Source organism: Ascochyta rabiei, chromosome 17 (assembly GCF_004011695.2).
Source record: "Ascochyta rabiei chromosome 17, complete sequence".
NCBI lineage: Eukaryota > Fungi > Ascomycota > Dothideomycetes > Pleosporales > Didymellaceae > Ascochyta > Ascochyta rabiei.
Window position 1 is genome coordinate 361,297 of NC_082421.1, and position 18,752 is coordinate 380,048.

The 18,752-nt window shown below is 48.2% G+C and overlaps 5 protein-coding genes across 5 annotated transcripts, besides 23 other annotated features; all 5 read right to left on the bottom strand.

Annotated features, from left to right (window-relative positions):
* Positions 1-42: 42 nt before the first annotated feature.
* On the bottom strand, positions 43-1,968 carry EKO05_0009502 (uncharacterized protein; the record flags this gene model as incomplete). The annotated part of the gene is made up of 1 exon (XM_038946881.2): positions 43-1,968. The coding sequence occupies one exon, from the start codon at positions 1,966-1,968 to the stop codon at positions 43-45; it is 1,926 nt and encodes a 641-aa protein (XP_038794894.2).
* A 73-nt stretch (positions 1,969-2,041) lies between these two features.
* Positions 2,042-2,072: a tandem repeat.
* Positions 2,073-2,158: 86 nt separating this feature from the next.
* Positions 2,159-2,326: a tandem repeat.
* A 40-nt stretch (positions 2,327-2,366) lies between these two features.
* Positions 2,367-2,391: a tandem repeat.
* Positions 2,392-2,672: 281 nt separating this feature from the next.
* Positions 2,673-2,705: a tandem repeat.
* Positions 2,706-3,525: 820 nt separating this feature from the next.
* EKO05_0009503 (D-serine ammonia-lyase) lies at positions 3,526-4,434 on the bottom strand (the record flags this gene model as incomplete). Its single annotated transcript, XM_059637556.1, has 1 exon — positions 3,526-4,434. The coding sequence occupies one exon, from the start codon at positions 4,432-4,434 to the stop codon at positions 3,526-3,528; it is 909 nt and encodes a 302-aa protein (XP_059493539.1).
* Positions 4,435-4,599: 165 nt separating this feature from the next.
* Positions 4,600-4,992, bottom strand: EKO05_0009504 (D-serine ammonia-lyase; the record flags this gene model as incomplete). Its single annotated transcript, XM_038942404.2, has 1 exon — positions 4,600-4,992. The coding sequence occupies one exon, from the start codon at positions 4,990-4,992 to the stop codon at positions 4,600-4,602; it is 393 nt and encodes a 130-aa protein (XP_038794895.2).
* A 160-nt stretch (positions 4,993-5,152) lies between these two features.
* Positions 5,153-5,187: a tandem repeat.
* A 184-nt stretch (positions 5,188-5,371) lies between these two features.
* Positions 5,372-5,400: a tandem repeat.
* A 48-nt stretch (positions 5,401-5,448) lies between these two features.
* Positions 5,449-5,483: a tandem repeat.
* A 662-nt stretch (positions 5,484-6,145) lies between these two features.
* EKO05_0009505 (uncharacterized protein) lies at positions 6,146-8,634 on the bottom strand (the record flags this gene model as incomplete). The annotated part of the gene is made up of 3 exons (XM_038942561.1): positions 6,146-7,866; positions 7,914-8,044; positions 8,210-8,634. The coding sequence occupies 3 exons, from the start codon at positions 8,632-8,634 to the stop codon at positions 6,146-6,148; spliced, it is 2,277 nt and encodes a 758-aa protein (XP_038794896.1).
* Positions 8,635-9,050: 416 nt separating this feature from the next.
* EKO05_0009506 (OPT super) lies at positions 9,051-11,488 on the bottom strand (the record flags this gene model as incomplete). Its single annotated transcript, XM_038942508.1, has 2 exons — positions 9,051-10,577; positions 10,634-11,488. The coding sequence occupies 2 exons, from the start codon at positions 11,486-11,488 to the stop codon at positions 9,051-9,053; spliced, it is 2,382 nt and encodes a 793-aa protein (XP_038794897.1).
* A 994-nt stretch (positions 11,489-12,482) lies between these two features.
* Positions 12,483-12,620: a dispersed repeat.
* Positions 12,621-12,659: 39 nt separating this feature from the next.
* Positions 12,660-12,708: a tandem repeat.
* Positions 12,709-12,714: 6 nt separating this feature from the next.
* Positions 12,715-13,697: a mobile genetic element.
* Positions 13,698-13,710: 13 nt separating this feature from the next.
* Positions 13,711-13,714: a direct repeat.
* Positions 13,714-16,220: a mobile genetic element.
* Positions 13,715-13,917: a long terminal repeat.
* Positions 13,715-18,752: part of a mobile genetic element that runs on past the window's edge.
* Positions 14,399-14,457: a tandem repeat.
* Positions 14,802-14,873: a tandem repeat.
* Positions 15,304-15,327: a tandem repeat.
* Positions 15,339-15,374: a tandem repeat.
* Positions 15,587-15,623: a tandem repeat.
* Positions 16,232-16,366: a dispersed repeat.
* Positions 16,665-16,804: a dispersed repeat.
* Positions 16,810-18,752: part of a mobile genetic element that runs on past the window's edge.
* Positions 17,787-17,842: a tandem repeat.

Below are 18,752 nucleotides of genomic sequence, written 5' to 3' on the forward strand. Positions count from 1 at the left end.
GCCCGCTTTCAACGAGACAAAGCAAATGAGAGAGTATGCCCTTCACTCGGCAATGGTATGTATGTCGTTCTTCTTCTTGGTGAAGAACCGCCTGAGGGATTGGAGGCTGCCCCTTTTGAGCAGTCTCTTGCTGGTATCGGCATAATGGCTCGTGGACGTGGGTGGCCGATCCGGCGGTTCGGCAGACTTGACTGATCGCAGGTTCGAACTCGCCGACGACATGGTACCCAATCGACCAGACACGGACTGCTTGGGCGTGTGTTGAGCACTGCTGGGGAACAGGCCGAATTGAGCGTTCGATGACGCCGAACGCGGTGTTGCTACGCTGGCCGGCGACATGATGGAAGCTCCTGACAATGAAGAGTAAGCTGAGTCCTTTGCTGTCATAGACGGACTTTCCCCGTCATGGTTAGACACTTTGCGCCGATGGCCGTGCTTGTGGCTGATACGATTCGATTCTGTTGGGGGTTGTACGGCAGCCTTACGTTGTTCTTCACTGTGCCAGGCTTCGTGGTGGTATTCAGGCTGCTTGGGGGTAGGTCGACTTGGCACATGTATCTCTGGGCGAGGGCTAGGTGCTGGAGCAGGTACGGGAGCAGATGTGAGAGCAGGTGCGGGGGCAGGTGCGGGAGCAGGTGCGGGAGCAGGTACGGGAGCAGGTGCTGGAGCAGGTGCTGGAGGCGTGGCGGGAGTTTCGACTTTGCGCTGAACGTTTCCAGCCATGTAAGGATTGACAGGCTCGGGCTGGGGCTGGTAGCGTGGTACCCGGGAGACGGGGCGGCCGCGAGCTTCTGCGTCAGAAGGGGTTCGACTGTCCAAAGGGGTTCGACTGTCCAAAGGGGTTCGACTGTCCAAAGGGATTCGACTGTCCAATTGTGGGGTGGCGAGTATCACGGGTACTTGTGGGGTAGGTGGCGTAGGCAGGGGTTTGTTCTGCGAGCGTTTCCTGGACGATCGACGGCCGTTGTCGCGCAGGTTGGACTTGGAAGAGTTTCGCGAAGAGGATGCGGTCGCAATCTGGGCGGTGGTTAGCTTGGACCCTCTCCAGCTCTGGCTAGGGCTGCCTACCAGACTCCGGCGGCTGGCGGCACCACAGCGCTTCTCGATCTCGTTGCAATAGCTGCTCACTTGTACGAGCACGAGGCCAAGGCGTTCAGCTTTTGTCACCAGGCTCTGCAAGAAGTGCGCCCAGCCCCCCGTGTTCCCGCACATGGCCGAGTAGATGCGGGCAACATCTTGGTTGTGGTAGGCCCATTCGTTGCCAATGTCACGGAGATACAGCTCGAGTTGGTGGTTTGCGTCTCGGTAGATGCTGATGTCGACGAGGTAGTCGTTGAGCAGCTGGGTCATGCGATTGATGGTGCGCTCTATGGTGATGTTGCCGTCCAGCAGCGAGGAGCGGTATGCGCGGTCGTCGAGCAGGCGGTCGAATTCGTTGACGTGCTCCATGGGCACCCTCAAGCATTTGTGGCGGAAGAGCATGTCCTTCAGGCTCTGCTCGACGTCTTCGTTCGCGCGCTGCAGAAAGGCGTCGAGCTCGTTGACGTGTTTCAGGAGGATGTCGGCGACATCGGCGGTCGATTTCTCGAGGCGCTGGTGCAGCAGGTGGACGCCGAAGACGATCTGGGTGATGGTCTTGAGCAAGGGGTGGAAGCTGCCCTTGGGGTGGTGACGCCAATGGCAGCTGTACGTGTAGTTCCAGGAGCGCTCTTCGGCGTCGGCGTCTCTGCACAGCAACTGCTGGCGCGTCTTGACCCCTCGGCCGGGCGTCTTGAAGGGCACGAAGCCTGTCTCGCCGGTTGCGTCGAGCATCGACTCCTCGAAGGCGGCCTGCATCGACGGCAGGGGGTGGATGGGGAAGGCCGCGGCCATGATGGGCTCGTCACGCGCCTGCTGCCATTCAAAGAGATCACGCTCGCGTTCGAGGCTGCGGCGCTCGCACTGAGAGGCTCTGCGAAGCGGAACCATGGCGACGCAGCGCCCGAGTGGCCGGGCCTGATTGATGGGCGCTCGTGCTGCTCGCTGTCCGCCGTCCGCTGTCCGCTGGTCGCTGGTCGCTGGTCGCTGGTCGCCCGTCGCCCGTGGCCTGGATCCCGAGGGGGTTGTCGCCCGCTGTGCCACGCAGACAGTCCTGAGCCCAAGCTGGCAACTCGCGAGGTCAGGTTCAGGTTCAGGTTCAGGTTCAGGTTCAGGTTCAGGTTCAGGTTCAGGTTCAGGTTCAGGTTCAGGTTCAGGTTCAGGTTCAGGTTCAGGTTCAGGCAGGTTCAGCTTCAGCTTCAGCTTCAGGTCAGGTTCAGGTTCAGGTCAGGTTCAGGTCAGGTTCAGGGCTGAGGGCTGCGCATAAGCACACGCACACGCACACGCAGGCACAAGCACAAGCACAAGCACAAGACACCGCCAGACAGGAAGACGGGAGGCGCCAGGGCTGGGCAGTCTGTAGCCCACGCGCTGTTCTAGCAGAAGTCGGCGGCCGGCGGCATGTGCCGCATGCTGCTGCGGAGGGTTGGAGACTTGGAGTCGCGGAGAGCGCTGCACGGCTGCACGCTGCACAGGGGACACACTGCGGGAGTGCGTGGCCAAAAAAAAAAAACGAATGTGGGCCTGGGGAGGGAGACGAACTCTCCAGTCGGTCCGCTGCAGTCAGCACTTCACGGCAAGCATAAGCAGAACTTAGAAGCAGAAGCAGGAGCAGAAGCAGAAGCAGATCGACCAGGACGCAGGATGCGGCCGTCTTCTGCTCGCCAGGAGACGCTGCACTGGCATCCGTGCTCCGCAGTAGTGCCCGGCACCTTCAGCGCGCAGTGGGGAAGTGGAAACGAGACGGGCCACTCGTGCCACTCGGGCCAGACAAACGCGCCGCTAGGGATGGATCGTGGGTTTCAACGCCGCACACCCTCCAGGGCCTCCACCCAGCCCGCGCCCTTTCGCCAAACACACTTTCTGCTCTCGGATCTGAGCCTCGTGTGTCCGCCCGCTGGCGCATCCATGCTGTGACCCCTCTCTGTCCCACCCACCCCAGCTCGCCCACGCTTGCAGCAGACCCCGTCATGCAGCGCTTTCTGCTCAAACATCGGGAATCAATCCACGCACAACCTCTGTTGCGCCGGTCTAAGCAAGATTCGCACAAGAAGAGCAAGTGCCATCTTGAACCACTGCACTCACAACGTTCAGGGGCTCCCTTTCGCAAACCCGCCTCTGCGGCAGGAGCAGGTCCACGTGATGCGTCTTCATCGCCCCATGTCGTCCGCCGAGAAGCAGGCCTCTTAGCACGCAGGCAGCACCACCAGTAGTTCCCACACAAGCTGCACGGTACGCTCCACACTGCATCGTCAAGGACAAAGCAGGCAGACCCAGGTCAGAATTTCACCCGGATAACAGGGTGCGGTCCCGGCACACAGAATGGAGGATCCGTATGCATACCTTCCTTCTCCAGCTGGTTATCGCCGCGTGTTCAGTTGCAGATGAACAGCACAACACACTTCTAGAGGGACCGTGTCCCCCAAGGCGCTATCTTGGAACGCAGCTCTACCAGCCCCTCCATCTTAGCCACACATCCACAACCTTGTCTCCTCCTAGCTCTGAGTCGACGACAAGATACCACCCAAACCCAGCTCCAGCAACACAAGCATGGTTCGGCCAGACCTCGATCTTGTCTCCAACTGCCAGCTCGTTGCACTTCGACCTGTCCCCCTCCCACGTCAAAATACCATGCTCCTGACTGATCTTCCCTACTATCCATCCCATCTTCTCCTCTCGTTCATCGTACACCGATCTCGTCTTCGCGTTCCCCAGCGACCCCGTCACGATGCCCCACCCAGGGTAGCTCTTACAAGGCTCTCTCCCCATCGCCAAGCTGCCCGCTGAGACTAACGCTTCGGGCTTCTCGCGCTCAGAGTATACAGAAGTGACCTCGACGAGTAAGCGGACCGCGATGCTGTCCTTGCTCAGCGGCTGGAATCCGTCTCTCGCCTCGCCTGACGACGGACGGGCGTGCGTGGCGACTTGCTGGCAGTCGAGCAGCGGATACACGCCAGCGTGCAACTCTACAGTGTACTGCTCTTTCATTCTGGCTAGAGTGGCGTGGAACTCATCGACACGCGGCGAAGAGGAGGAGAGCATGTTCTGCGCTGCCGTCGCTGTAGGCGTAGCTCCGATAGACAAGATGAGCCCTCTGCGTACGGACTCGGGAACAGCGTGCGTGGCTTGCTCGAGGCCGACGAGTTCGTCGATGAGGCCCGAGGCGGCGTCGTCTTCGGATGAGCCCGCGTAGCTGTGTCCGAAGTGCGAGTAGAAGCCTCTCAGAGCTATCGCTCCCTCTCCTCCTTTCGTATCGTCTTTTGCGAGTATGGCAGCGACGAGTGGGCCGAATTTCGGGCTCGAGGTCGTGATGCCGGCACGGTGGTAGCCGGTATCTATCTTAACCAAGACGCCCATCTTCTTCGAGACATCGAAATCCGCATGCGCAGTCAGACTGTCGTGGAATCGAGCAAACGCATCGGCGTTGTCAACAATGACATGGATCGACCCCGGCGCGAGTCTGTTGGCCAGCGCTACCAACCGCGATACAGCGCCCTGAGGCACCGGCACGCCATAGAGAACCTACCCCTCATCATCATCAGCAGAGCACACCGCATTGAACATGAACGCGTGACATACGCTAGCCTCCCGCCCCTGCTCCTGACACTGCTGCACATACGGCGCCAGATTCTCCGCCTCTGCAACCGTGCTCACGATGAACTGTGCACCCCGCCCGTGCACGCCCTGCAGCCCATCGCCGACCATCAGGCGAGCTAGCTCCAGCGTCTTGTGGCTCTTGACATGCGCCCTGAACCCCAGACCGAGCCTTGAGCATATCTGCAGCATGGCCGCGCAGTTTTTCTCGACCAGGCTGCGGTCGAGGATGATGGACGGCGAGGGCAGCTCAGTCAGTTTCCTGCCCACAAACTGCGCCCTGAGCGACGCAAGGTCAGAGAGGGGATAGCCAGCCGCCATGATGCACAGCGAGTCCGACTGCTCAGTGGTATGTGCGTGTGCGTGATGGTTCGTTCTCACTCCAGAGCCCGACGGTCGTAAACGAAAAGAAAAAAATAAAAATAAATAAAAAGCAATCCCTTGTTCCACGCTGTGTTTAACAGAAGCGGCATGCTACTCTTATATATACATATACATATATATACTTAAAATATACCTACCTTCTCCTGCTATCCCCTCTCCTACTAGGCGGCGTTCCCCGCTATAGCACACACGCACTTAGCCGCGCAGGTGCACAACCTACTCTACACCCGCCAGTGTTGTCGCAATCTAACAGTCTGGTGGTCAGAACGCTAAGTCTAAAGCCAGGCCTGCGGCTGTATTGCAGATCTACAGTTGTAAAAAAAAAAAAAAAAAAAAAAAAAAAAAGCAATCTCTTATTCTACGCTGTGTTTAATAGAAGCTGTATGCTACTCTTATATATACATATACATATATATACTTAAAATATACCTACCTTCTCCTGCTATCCCCTCTCCTGCTGGGCGGCGTTCCCCGCTACAGCACACATGTACTCAGCTGCGCAGGTGCACAACCCACTCTACACCCGCCAGTGTTGTCGCAATCCAACGGTCTGGTGGTCAGAACGCCGAGTCCAAAGCCAGGCCTGCGGCTGTATTGCAGATCTGGATAGCTAGCCGTGCGAATCGCGAAAGGAAGCCGATTTCCTCGAGGTGAGGCGTTTGGGTCTAACACGTCAAGATGGGTGTGCTTGACGTTAGGAAGTAAGTAGGCTGCGGATCTGATGGGACTGGAATTGGCATCATCCGCGGGCTTGGGGTGGTCTTTTGTGATGGGTTGGGGGTAGTGGTTTGGTGTTGAGGTTGCGGCCGATGTTCAATGTTGGATGTCCGATTCCAAGTGGGGCATGGTGGGGGTTCGCGGTCATGCTCCTACGTGACTACGTCCAGGTCTAGGTGGTCAGCGTCCTTCAAAGAGCACAGTAGCAGGCCGGGAGGGCGGAAGAGCTGGGTGCGAGAGAGACCATAGTTGTTCAATGAAGGTCGTCCCATATAAGATAGAGATACTTGCGCCCTACAACGCAGAAGACGAAAGCCCGTGCCCATTTGTGTACCGCATTTAGCATTTACCGCATCACCAGAAAAAAGCACCCTCAAGGAACCGGCCCCGGCCACGCGCTGCTCAACCTTCTACGCCTCGTCAACACGCTTCCTGGGCTGATACTTCTGCGATCACCTGCCGCTGTGCCCGCAAAACTGTTCTCGAGGATCGCATCTTCCAGATCATCTTCTTCTTCCATCCTTTCAATGATCTCTCGCGGTGCCTCTTCCTCGAAGACGGTCTGCAAATCGGCGTGCGGATTCATCTTGCTCAAGCTCCAGAAGCCGCCGTCAAACAGCCATTTAGAGCGCTTGCTGGGTCCAGGTCCACTGATACTGCGTCTGCGTGTCGACTTCCATAGGGTGCGACGCTCGTGCCAGGCAATCGCGAGTAGGAATGGTGCATTGAGGACACGAATTGCTGTGATGTTGATCTTGTGGAACCAACGAGGTGATAGTATGAACTTCAAAGGGAGCAACACCACAAAGGCGAGCAGATTGAAAGGCGGTCGGTAGGCGAATAGTGTGTCGGACTTTACGCCTTCGAATGTCATGACCGCACGGCGAAATTGAATCTCTGCAGTTGCGTCGGCAGCGATTTTGGAGAAGCTATTCGAAAGGATAGACACCAACACTGTCAAAAACAGCGTGTTGCCAATGAATGCGTAGATGACCATCAGTACTGGGCCGAGGATCTCATGGAACGTAGGTGCTTCATCGATACCAGTACCATCAAGACCAAACCAGATCCAGAGCATCCATTTGGAGATGGTGATGACATTGGGAGCATCTGCATCCGTTGCGGGGTTGCTCATGCTAAGCCACTTGAGCGCAAGCAAGAAGCCGCCGAAGCACCAGAAGGCAATGAGACTGAGCGCGGTGAACTCCTTGACCATCGCTCGCAGGGCGATAAAGAGCATGTTCTCCGGCATGAGGTTGAAGGCAATACGTGGAAAGAGGATAGGCGACGCTATCGCCAGAACGTCCAGTGCTTGTCTGCCTGTCTCATCGTTGCCGAGAACCCAACCGTGCACACGCATCCAGAAATAGATGATGTATATAACAGAGAAGGTGACGTCAAGGAATGCCCAGAGCTCTTGTGTGTGGACTTCCCAGCCGTGTTCCACACACGAGATTAGCTCGTCAAGCACCCAACCACCTCCGTATAGCAAGAAGACAACTTCGGCTGTTGTAAGTGTGTGATCAACACGCTCATGCATGCACCAGCAATAGCAGGCAAGGAGGATGGCAAACTGCCCGACTTCAATGATGTTTCGTGTACGAGGTACCATGAGACGGTATTGATTCAGCACCGGAGCTTTGCGAGGATCATATAACGATATTGGCTTGTACTTATAGTGATCCGGGATGATGTCGATGAAAGTGGTCGGTGTGTACACAATGCGCCCTCGGTACACAGCATCGATCACCTTCTGGCTTGCAGAGCTACTAAGAAGCACCTTGCTTTCAGAGACGATGGCAACCTCTAAAGCTGTCAGCTTGCCTTCGTAATCCCCTTGGCCTTGGTATTCCGAGATGTGCCGGGGTGGACAAACGTCCTCTGGAGCACCTTGGAATGGCTGAAAAGGTGCCACGAGGACTTGTGCAAGCAACAAGAGGCCAGGCTTTCCAGTACTTTCTTCGTCATGACGGCGTAGGACTTTCATCGCAACCAGTTCGCACAGGTTCGCGCGAGTGAGGTCCACGGTCTGGTGGTGTTGCTGGAATTGTTGCTCACGCAGGAACTGCATTCGATTGACGAGAAGGCAATATACTAGTTTGGTTCAGTATTGAGCTCAGAATCCATACTGGGGTACATACCGATAGAGATATCGTCCTCGTCATAAAGTCGATCGACAAGAGGCTTGACAATCAAAACATTCATCCGTGGTTCCCTTAGCTGCTCAGTTGAGTACGGATCCTCTATCACAGCTAAGATGAGCCGTCGTATGCTATCGTGTGTCAGTGCTTGCGCAGACGTGTTGATACTTGATGTTCATTGCAGCGTCTACACCCTCGCCCTTGGTCTAGCGAGCCTGCCAGGCGCCGAAGGGTCGCGGAGAAAAGAACTTGACACAGTGTATGGTACTCCAGCTGAGTACGTCTGGGTAACTTACCGATGAATGTTGTAGTACACCTTCAATCTGTAATGCGGATACGGAGCAAATATCTCTCTTATTCCGACCGGCTCACCATTTCCGTCGAAGCAGCCGTCAGAGCCTGCATGGTCATCATCTGGAAGCAAAGTCTCCTGTTCTTCCCTACTCTTTGCAGCACGTAAAGCATCGCTCAAGGTCCGTTGTGTATCTGTGAGATGCGGTCGCCGAAGGTGATTGCGGAACTCTATGTGTCGCGAGGATTTACGCTGTTCTGGCGAGGGTCTTCGCTTGGGAGACACATCGCCGCCATTGCTGTGTACAGCAGTGCTGTCGACACTGTCGCGACTGCTGTAGTCGGAGGTCAACCTTGGTCGAGGGAAGGTGCCGTAGGCGGGGCTGCCAGTACTGGTGTTCCAATCCGGATTTGATGTTGGGCCGGACATGAGAGGTCTAGACGGTTGACAAAAAAGGCAGAAGCTAGGCTAGGTGTAGATATCGGAGGTGGAGTCTGGGTTATGTCGCGTTCTATAGGTTGGAATCACAGAAGGATTAGTGGGGGTCGTTGCGATGCGTACAAACCGTGGCTTTCCGGTAGTCCGGTGTGCAGCTGCTCAATGACAATTGTAAAGAATGCCGTAGATTTGGACGTTGATTACAACTTTTGTGTAGGGAAGTGGAGGTAAAGAGATCATGTACCCACGAATTGCAGATAGATCTTCGTTTCAGAGCAACACTAGTTCTTATGGGGCAAGCTCGGTTTCTCCACGTCACAGGCCGTCACTCTGCATAAGCATCAACAGTTACCGCAATTCGTAATCTCCACGACAAAGATAATATATTCAATTTGGGGGTGGGCGCATTAATCATCTAACGCAAAACACCTCTCAGCATTGTCGGCATTATTACCCCACCAAGCGGGCATCTTGATTTGCTTTCCACTTCCAAAGAACAGGAAGATCAGCAGCATATTCAAATTGAAGGCTGCATCGAAAGCCGCTGCAACAATATAGTTGTAACGCTTCCAGATCTTGAAGTGGTGGCGGAAGATCCAGTACATTGTAATGAAACCACCGAGCCACGCGCTGAAGTATCCTGTTGAAAGGTTGCCGTAGAATACAGCCACACCGGAGAAGAAGATTGTGGTGTTCCAAAGGTGGAACTTGAGCTTCGATTTTGGGAATGCGCGGTACAGCGCATACATGACGAGCGGGGCTGCAGCGCCTACGAGGAACCCATACGGTAGAACTCGCAACTCGCTGGTACCGAACATCCGTTTTGGCCCAATGACAGCGTACTGCACACCGAGAGTATTGGAGCCCACGAGATGCTGACCCGTCCACTGATGCAGAGAGTCTGACTTCACTCCAGATAAAAAGTCGAATTTCGTGTCAAGGACCCACCGGATCACGCCGTAGTTGATCGGTACTCCTAAGATGCATCCGAAAATCTGGCTGAAGAACACAGTTCGAGGCGGGATATGCATATAGTGACCTATTCGTTGATCTTGGAGCATGTACTGAGCGCGATACCAAGCGTCACCTGCTATGGACCCGTACACTGACGGTCCACAAGGGTGGTGGTGAGCGGCTCCGGCAGCGGTGTGGATCATGTATCCATATATGAGCTCGTTGAAGTCGCCTATTGCAACTTGATAATTCGAGATGGCGTAGAGGTAGCCCAGGGGAACGACAACTATGAAGCCTGTTGCAACACCAATGATTACGGTCCACCAAGGAATAAAAAGGTGGCCAGATGCTGTGATTGCGAGCAGGGTGACGAAGCCAGCGAGAAATAGCGCGACAAACCACCACTCAGGCACCTCCTTGTACGAGCGTTGAATGACATTCAGGCGGTCAGTGTACTGATGATGGATATTGGGACCCGCAGTGCTGTCACCACTACCAGTAGAGGCTCGCTGCTTGTTCGCTTCACTTCGAGCTTTCCGTGCAGCCAGGTTCTTCCTCAGCGTCGACAGGATCGCAGGACCACCGAACGTAGCCATCCAGACAAAAGCTGAAGGCAGCTTGGCGTAGTTGAAGAATGTACCCCAGGCAAACTGAAGTCCCATGTAGGCGGGGCCGTATTCTTCCCAAGCTGTCTCGTTGAGGCTGAAGTCCTTGTTGACGATTTTGAGGGTCGGATATTTTGTTCCGTTAGCTAGAAGCAAGCTATTCGACATCAGGCCGTGTTTGTAAGAGCCTAAATTGCCCCACTTGACCGCTGGAATAAGAACCCAACAGTTGAACACAAAGGCAAGAAACAGGATGGTCTGTGTCCAGAAGGGTGTAATGAGAATTGATGTGCCGTTCCAGTTGATGTTCGACCAATCGAGGCTAAGATTCATGAAGCCCATACCTCCAAGGCCAGATCCAATGAAATTTGCGACCTGAAACATACAAGTTAACACACTATCTACTAGAGCAGGTACTGCTTAATACGTACCGGGTTCTTTGGCGCGACCCAACACAGAAATGCGAGTGAAGAAGTCATTGGGAAGACATATTCTGGTAGAAATTGCCATAGTGTCATGCCGATCAGACAGAGGAAGAATATGTGCATCTGTCGCTTGGCCAGTTTGCTGTTGCGATCCTGCTTGCGAAAGGTCTCGAACAGCGTTGTCTGCATAAGAGCTTGAGGCCATATGTACTCAGGCTCCCAAAGCAATAATGAACGAGCAACCGCAGCGATGGCATAGCCGCATATGACTATTGCTACCATGTAGAAGATCGCCACGGCGGGGTGGATCTTCGTGTCATACCACAGAGCAGCCATACTAATTGGGGTAAAACCAAGATTGTACGTTGCGCCAGACGCCGCAGTCAATGTGACCAGAACGTGCTCTTTGATGCTCCATGGTGCAGGGTTGAGGTTGAAGCCATAGCCAAACGGTAGGTTCACTTGCCATGCCGGGAGACGGTCGGCGAGGAAATGCCCGACGTAGTGACAAGCGATCTGCACGAAGAAGATGGAGTATGGTGCCTGGGTCGTTCGAAAATAGCTCATCTGCGATAGGAAGGCTCCAGGGACGATGAACAGGATGCAGAGAACGAAGTAACGGAACGTTATGGTCGGAAGATTGGGGTCGTCTTCGAGAGACACAAGCTGGCGCACAACAAGTGGCAGCTGGGCGATTTCGGGGTCGTCATGGGCTTCTTCTTCGACAATTGCAGTGTCGTCTTCCACAGGTGATGCTTCGGTGATGCCCCTGTCTTTTGCTGGCCCTAGGTGGCTTGAGGCGGGGCTAAGCTCAGCGCTTGTGGACTTGGCTATCGCCTTGTCAGTGTTAAGGTTGGCCATTTTCGCTGGCTAGCCCTTCTTTCATCTTTCTCGCCTTCTCGCTCTTTAAACACAGCAACCTCGAAACATTCGATGAATTGCGCCATTCGAGGTTTGTATGATGCTACCATGTGTCTAGCCCACATGGGCAGTTACGTTACGTCCTCGCTTCTTCTGTCACCCAACGATAATGGCGGTCCCTTACCGAAGCCTCGTTCTGTCCCCACTACAACGGCGCTAGCTCGATGCTTAATAAAAACCTTACAATTCGCTGCAACCAAGCCATGGGTCTCGGGAATTGCGCGATACGGTCCTCGTATTGATGGCCCAGTGCTCTTGGGTTTAGGCTTATTTGCGAAGGTGGTAACAATGTTCCATGTGGCGAAGCCGATCGACAATTGATACCAATAGAACTTTTGAAGAGCAAGGATCACCTCCACCTGTTCCCTGCCAGTATATCCACGTGCGCGACGAGGAACCATGCTCGGGCATGTGCAAGGAATTGCTCCAATTGTAGCCCACCAGTGCGCGCAAATTGTCTTATCGATCCTACCGGAGTTGCGCATGCATTTGTCCGTTTGACTGAATCCGGAAACAGCTTGGTGAGCAACACCCTGAGAGCAAAGCTGTGGTAAGACCCGTAGCAGGCCAGGACAGTCGTGTTGATCTATGATGTTGATATAGCTGGTCTTTCACTGCGTGCGACGACTCTGAATAAAGCTTGGTAGAGTCATTACCCAGTGGTAGTCAAGGGTCAGGTATAATGCCTGGCGAAATGTACGCACCTACCCCAAATCTGGAACGTTGATTCGTCAACAAAGACTGTGAACCTACTTCGTAGGCCGGTAGATAACTGGCTGGTTTTCTGTGGTTGTCACGTTTTGCCCTGCATGCTGTTACACATTTTCACTCTCAACCAATTATAGCTAGCCAGTAGGAACCTTTCGCTTGTCTATGACGTGATTTTGATCGTAGCCGTGAAGACCCGGGGTGCGTACATTTCGCCAGGCACTAATACTACGGTATCAGGCGAAAGTTTTGTGAGTGGGGCGGCACGGTGGGGATGCTTGGCAGATAATGCAGAATCTCTCTATTATCTAAATTACATTAAATCCTACTTAATTTTGTATATAATATAATGTTAACGTGTTTTAAGAAGCATCTATATATGCCCCCTAGAATGTCTACTACTTATCTATCTTATCTATCCTATCTATCCTATCTACCTTATGTATCCTATCCTAAAATAACTACTACTTATATATCTACACTACCCTATAGTTAGTATTTATTATAGGACTAGCGCCTACAGGTACAGACTCTACAGCTTGCTAATTATACGTACAGATATATTGCTAACCTCCTCTATATTACTAAGTAATAAGTTAAGTAGGCAGCTACTAGTAATTCTATTACTCTATAACAACGTAGTAGTTGCCTATATATCCTTATAGATGCCTAAGTAGATAAGCTTAAGGTATATGTCTAATTATTATAACGTATATGTTAGATAAGCTAGCATTAACTTATAGACAGTCTCTTTAATATATAGGAGGTGTTAGAGTACATAATATACTGTGCCTTAACTATAAGAGGATACACATACTATATTGCCTAAGCTAAGCTACCTCTTACCTAACTCTATAAGGACTTACGCCTTACCTAGGCTTATAAGCATGTTAACTAGAAGCCTTAGCAGTAGTAGAGGATCCTATAGAGTAACAAGACGTAGGTAACTAAAGGACAGCACTATTAAGTGTAGGTAATAAGGAGGACAGGAGAGGAGTTAGATCCTACCTATACTATTAATAAGGTACCTAGAAAGTATAGCTAGATATTCTAGGCCTGCTTCTCTAGTACTATAAAAGGTCCCTCTCTTTTTTAGAAGAAAGAGTAGAAGACTATTAATAAGGAGAAGTACTGTAAAAGGATTATACCACTTATTTATAGGTAGCTATACCTTAATCTAGAACTTAAGTTTATATAGGATTTAGCCCTAGGTTACTCTATAAGGCTAACCCTTTCTAAGCTATAAGAAAGAGGGATAACACCTATATACTAGCCCCTATTTTTACTAGACCTTAGTCTAATTAAGCTAGTCTAGGATAAGATAAAAGACTATATTAAGGTTTACTATCTTAACCTACCTAGAGAGAGGTAGTATACGTATAATTAACTTAGAGGGGCTATATAAAAGGCGTAGGACTTAATTACCCCTAAGTTCCTTTAGGGCCTTATTAAGACTATTGTAAAGAGTGTACAAAGCGATCCTAAGGGAGGATAGGGTTAAAGAGGATAGCAGGTGTATTAAGGTACGTGGTATATAGTAATAAGACTAATTACTAGAGTATTAGTAATAACCTCTAACACCTTTATATAGTCTAGGCTAACTAGCCCTATAGTAGCTCGCTAAGGCTAGCAGAGGTACCCCTAGGCCCAGCGCCTAATAATGCCTCCCTTCTCTAGATTGTTTGGCTTAACTAATAGTATAATTAACAATACTATATTATTTTAGCCTAACTTTAGACGTGTTTACTCTGTCTGTCCTATTCTAGCTTATTCTAACTAGGTTTAGGCGTTTGTGACACCTTATAAGGTTAGATAGGGCTTAATACTAATTCTACCTTTACCTAGTAAAAGTTAAACAGATATCCTCTCTTACCTCTTACTTTACCTCTAGGGTCTAGGCAGCTGTTTGCGCAGGCTAAAGCTCTAACTAGGAGGCTAGCAACATATAAGCTATCTATACTCCTAGTTTTATTAGTTACTACTATATTCTACTTTATTTTAGTAAGTACTAACCTATTCTGTCTAGCACTTTTGTAAGGATAGCTAAGGGATTTTCTAGGTCTTTCTAGCACGTTCTAACACGTTTTAGCAGATAACACTGCACAATACGCCCTAGTAACCTTTTTAGACTATCTCTAACCGCTACTGCCTACTACTTACTATTACTAACTGTTACTAACTACTATTTGCTATAGCTATTATGTCTATGCCTGCTTACTGCAAGATTAACATTTCTGCAAATAGTAGGACTGCTAAGCAGTGCTGTATGCTGTGCCTCTACTACATTACTAATAGTAATGTTAATAGGGACTGTTAGTTCTCTACTAACCTAGCTTTGTAGAGTAGCCTGCGTTATAGGGACGCCTAGGCCTACTACTACAGAGAATGTTACAATAGCAATAAGAATTGCCTATTAGTATGTGTTTTGTCTCCTTTTAGCTTATTTTAGCATCTTTTAATATATTTAGGGCCCTAATAAGTATACTAACAACTATTTAAGGCTTTCTAGCAACATAGCGCGCCTTTACTCTAGTTGTTACGTAGTTACTGCTGCTTATACTACTATTATTAATACAGCTAGCGTTAAGACTACCTCTATAACACCTGCTACTACTACGCCTATATTTATTAATAAGAAGACTATGTTAGGTAAGTCTATTATTAACTAGGCTAGCTTATTACTAGGTATAATTTAAGAGTACGTTCTGTCTCTTTTTAGCTTATTATAGCATAATCTAACCTTTATAGGAACTATTTACCACAGAAGAACCTACTTACACTCTATAATAGCAACACTTACACACGTAAGTTAACCTTATCTAGCATCTACGTTAAGAAGTAAGATTAATCTAAGGCTAGCGCTGTTAAGGCTAAGATAAAGTAAAAGAAGATGTTAGAGGAGAGTAGTAGCAAGACTAATCTAGACGCGCCTATTACCCTCTGCAAGAAGGTATTATAGCACGTTTTAACCTATTTTAGTAATATCTAACTTCTTTTATAGTTAAAGTATTAGATCGCAGGTACTAGAAAGACCTTTAGTTAGCTCTAGAAGGAGCAGGAGGAGCAGGAGGCTGCTAAGCAGGCCGCTGCCAATACTGCTGCTGCTGCTGCTACTGCTAAGAAGACTTGTAGTTATAAGGCTTCTACTTATACCTATAGTAGTAGTCTTAGTTAGTAGATGTTCTCTATAATAGAAGGTTTAGATTAATAATACCTAAGTTTGTAGTTAGTAGACAATTTTAGGCTATTATAGCAATTAGGTGCATTACACTCTTAGATAGTCTAAATAATACTAGAAAGATGTTCTTCTATACTAATTCTTCTATATTTACTTATAATTATAACTGTATAATATAGTATATAACTTTCTTTATTTCTTTATATTAGAAATAGCTATAATAGGCTAAAAGATATCTACTTTAGCTAGTCTGTATTTCTTAGGGTAAGGTAGGGTTATGTTTTCCCTTAGCATAAACTATTAAATACTTATTATTTAAAAAACCCCTATAGGGAAAAATTATAATTAAGTAAAGGTATTTAGCCTTTTTAGTCCCCCCCTTTTTTAGACTTTAACCTTAAAGTTCTATTACGCGGTCTAAGCAGTTACTTTATTATTTTCTAGTATTATTTTAGCGCTTCTTTAGAAAGAGTTAAGCTAATTTCCTAGGAATTTTCTAAGTTAGGGAATCTGTCCTACTTAATAAGGTATTCCTACTGTCTGTTAGCTAATTGCCTTCTGTTAAGGACTTTTTCTATATCCTACACCTTCTCTTCCCTCTTAACTATAGGTTCTTGTATTTATTTCTATATAGTTAGGAGTTAACTTCTTAGTATATATAGGTCTAGCAGTAACGTATAGAATACTAGGTAGATTCCTTTTATTCCTGGCAGGTCTATTCTGTATGCGCTAGGTCTAATCTAGGCTATAATAGTCCTAGGTCCTAGGTATTTCTGTTAGGCTCTTAGCCTTACTCTCAGCCTCAGGCATGTGGATGCGTCCACCTCTGACCTGTAATAGCAAATAAGTACTGTTCTGGCCGCTGTCTCACTATTAAAGTGAGCATTGTTACCTTTTTGGCATGCTTGGCACGGTGGGCAGAGCCGTAGCCTTAACATTATGCTTACTTTAATGGCTGTAGCGTAGCGTGGGTTTGAATTATGCTGGCAGACCTAGTCTACCTGGCAGATGGTTGACTACCCCGCACGGGTCCAGTCTCAGCCGAGCCGGCTCATCCGTGAGCCGAGGCACAGTCCCACGTGGGCTAGTGCCGTTGCTGCTGGAAGGTCTAGTACTTAGGATAAGAGAGATCCTTCTGAGTGTAGTAGCACGTCAGAACCTGTAACCAGAGGTGGTTGGCCTAAGTCAGGCCCTCGTTAAGAGGGGAGATATTGTTAGGCTCTCAGCCTTACTCTTAGCCTCAGGCATGTGGATGCGTCCACCTCTGACCTGTAATGGCAAATAAGTACTGTTCTGGCCGCTGTCTCACTATCAAAGTGAGCATTGTTACCTTTTTGGCATGCTTGGCACGGTGGGCAGAGCCGTAGCCTTGACAATTTCTAGTCTAGCTTCTTTTTTAGGCGTACTGTCCTAATGTTTTTACTAGAGACTAGTACCTTGTTGCCTACTTTAAAGGGTGCTAGTTAGTAGTTGTTTCTTATCTAAGTGTTTCTTTTAATACTTATTTAACTTTTCTATATTTACTTTGCAGGTAGCCTATAAGGAAATAACTCTAGTAGCTAATTCCTTTGTAAGGGGAGATTCTCCGCCTTTTAATGCTAAAGTAGGCTAATCTGTGCCCCTTAGATCTATACTGTAACAGGCTTAGAAAGGTGTTATATTTATAGATTCGTAAATACTATTATTATACGTAAAATCTATAATAAAAATCTATAGGGCCTAATTGTCTTATTCTAGAGTATAGTAGCAATATAAGTACTGTTTAAGAGTCTAGTTCTACCTTTCTATTTGGCCATCTGTCTAAGGATAATAGGCCAACGTTACGACTCTTCTTAAATTTAAATAGTGGTTAAAAGTTTCCTACGTCTTTAAATTCATTAACAGCCCCTAATCTAAGATAATTTGTGCTAGGGCGCTGTGTAGTTAGATAATTTCTCTAATCTAGGCCTATGCTAGATCTTTTCTATCCTAATTAGCTCTAGCTAGTATATAGTGTAACATTTTAGTTAATTTATATACTACTACTAGTATAGAGTTGTACACTAACCTAACCACCTTACTAGAGAGTAATTCTGTAATAAAATCTATCGTCACGTCCTCCTATAGTTAGCTTAGCACTAGTAATAGTTATAATAACCTGTACAGTTTGTGTTAGGCAGTAGTAGATCTCCTACATACTAAGCAGTTGTAGTAGTAGTTAGATACGTTCTTAGGAACGCCCTTCTAGGTATATCTGCGCTAAATCTTCTCTAAGGTCCTTTATGCTCTAAAGTGTCCTAATATTAGGTTATTATAACATTCTTTAATTACTTACATCTTATCTTCTAGTCTTATAAGTAAGATGCACTTCTCCTTAGCTATATTGTCTTTTCTTAGGTTATTTTATCCTATTTTAACGTTGCTTAACTCTTTTTTAGTACTAGGGAGTTTGTCTGTGTTATCTAAGTCTGTTATTAGCTCTGTGTAACTGTTCTCTCTTAATTCTTCTCTTTTAACATCCCTTATATTCTTTCTTTCTTTTACAGACAAACAAAGGGTTAAAGCTGCTACTAGGGGAGTATTAGGGTTCCTCCTAGTTAGGATCTCCTAAAGTAGTTCTATAAAAGCCTTATTATACTTTTATAAGGGGTCTTACGCTTCTCTTATATAATTAGGACGCTGTAAGGGTCTATCTGTAGGGTTTATAGACCTTAGGCAGTAAGTAATTATAAAGTTAAACTTAGATAGCACTAAGTATGCCCTTACTTACTAATAGCTAAGAACCTTTGTCTCTATAAACTATTTTAGGTTTTAGTAATCTGTTAAGATCTTAAAGAAGGTACTGTCTAAGTATCTTTGCTAATACTGTAGGCTTTAGATAATTATAAGAAGTTCCTAGTTATAAGTATTATAGTTGTACTTAGCTTAGATTAACTTCTTTAAATAGAGGTCTACAGGCCTCTATTAGGCCAGCTTCCCCTCCCTAGGGACTAGTTAACTAAGGATTCCTAAGATAGCGCCTCTAGAGGCATCTACTTCTATCCTAGTCTGTCTTCTAGGTACAAAATAAACTAAGATTAGTACGTTAATAAATAAGTCCTCTATGTTCTAGAAAGCTTATAGGGATTCTTTACTTAGCTTAAGAGGCTAGCTTTCCTCCTTTCTTATTACTTAACTAGATTTAGCCAAATTTAGCCCTTTCTAGGTTAATTAGGTTAATAGCAAAGCTAATTTAGAGAACCCTATAATAAACCTCTAATAGTAGTTTATAAAGCCTATAAATACTTAGATATTATAAACTATACGCAGGATTAGCTATTCTTAGATTATTTTAACCCT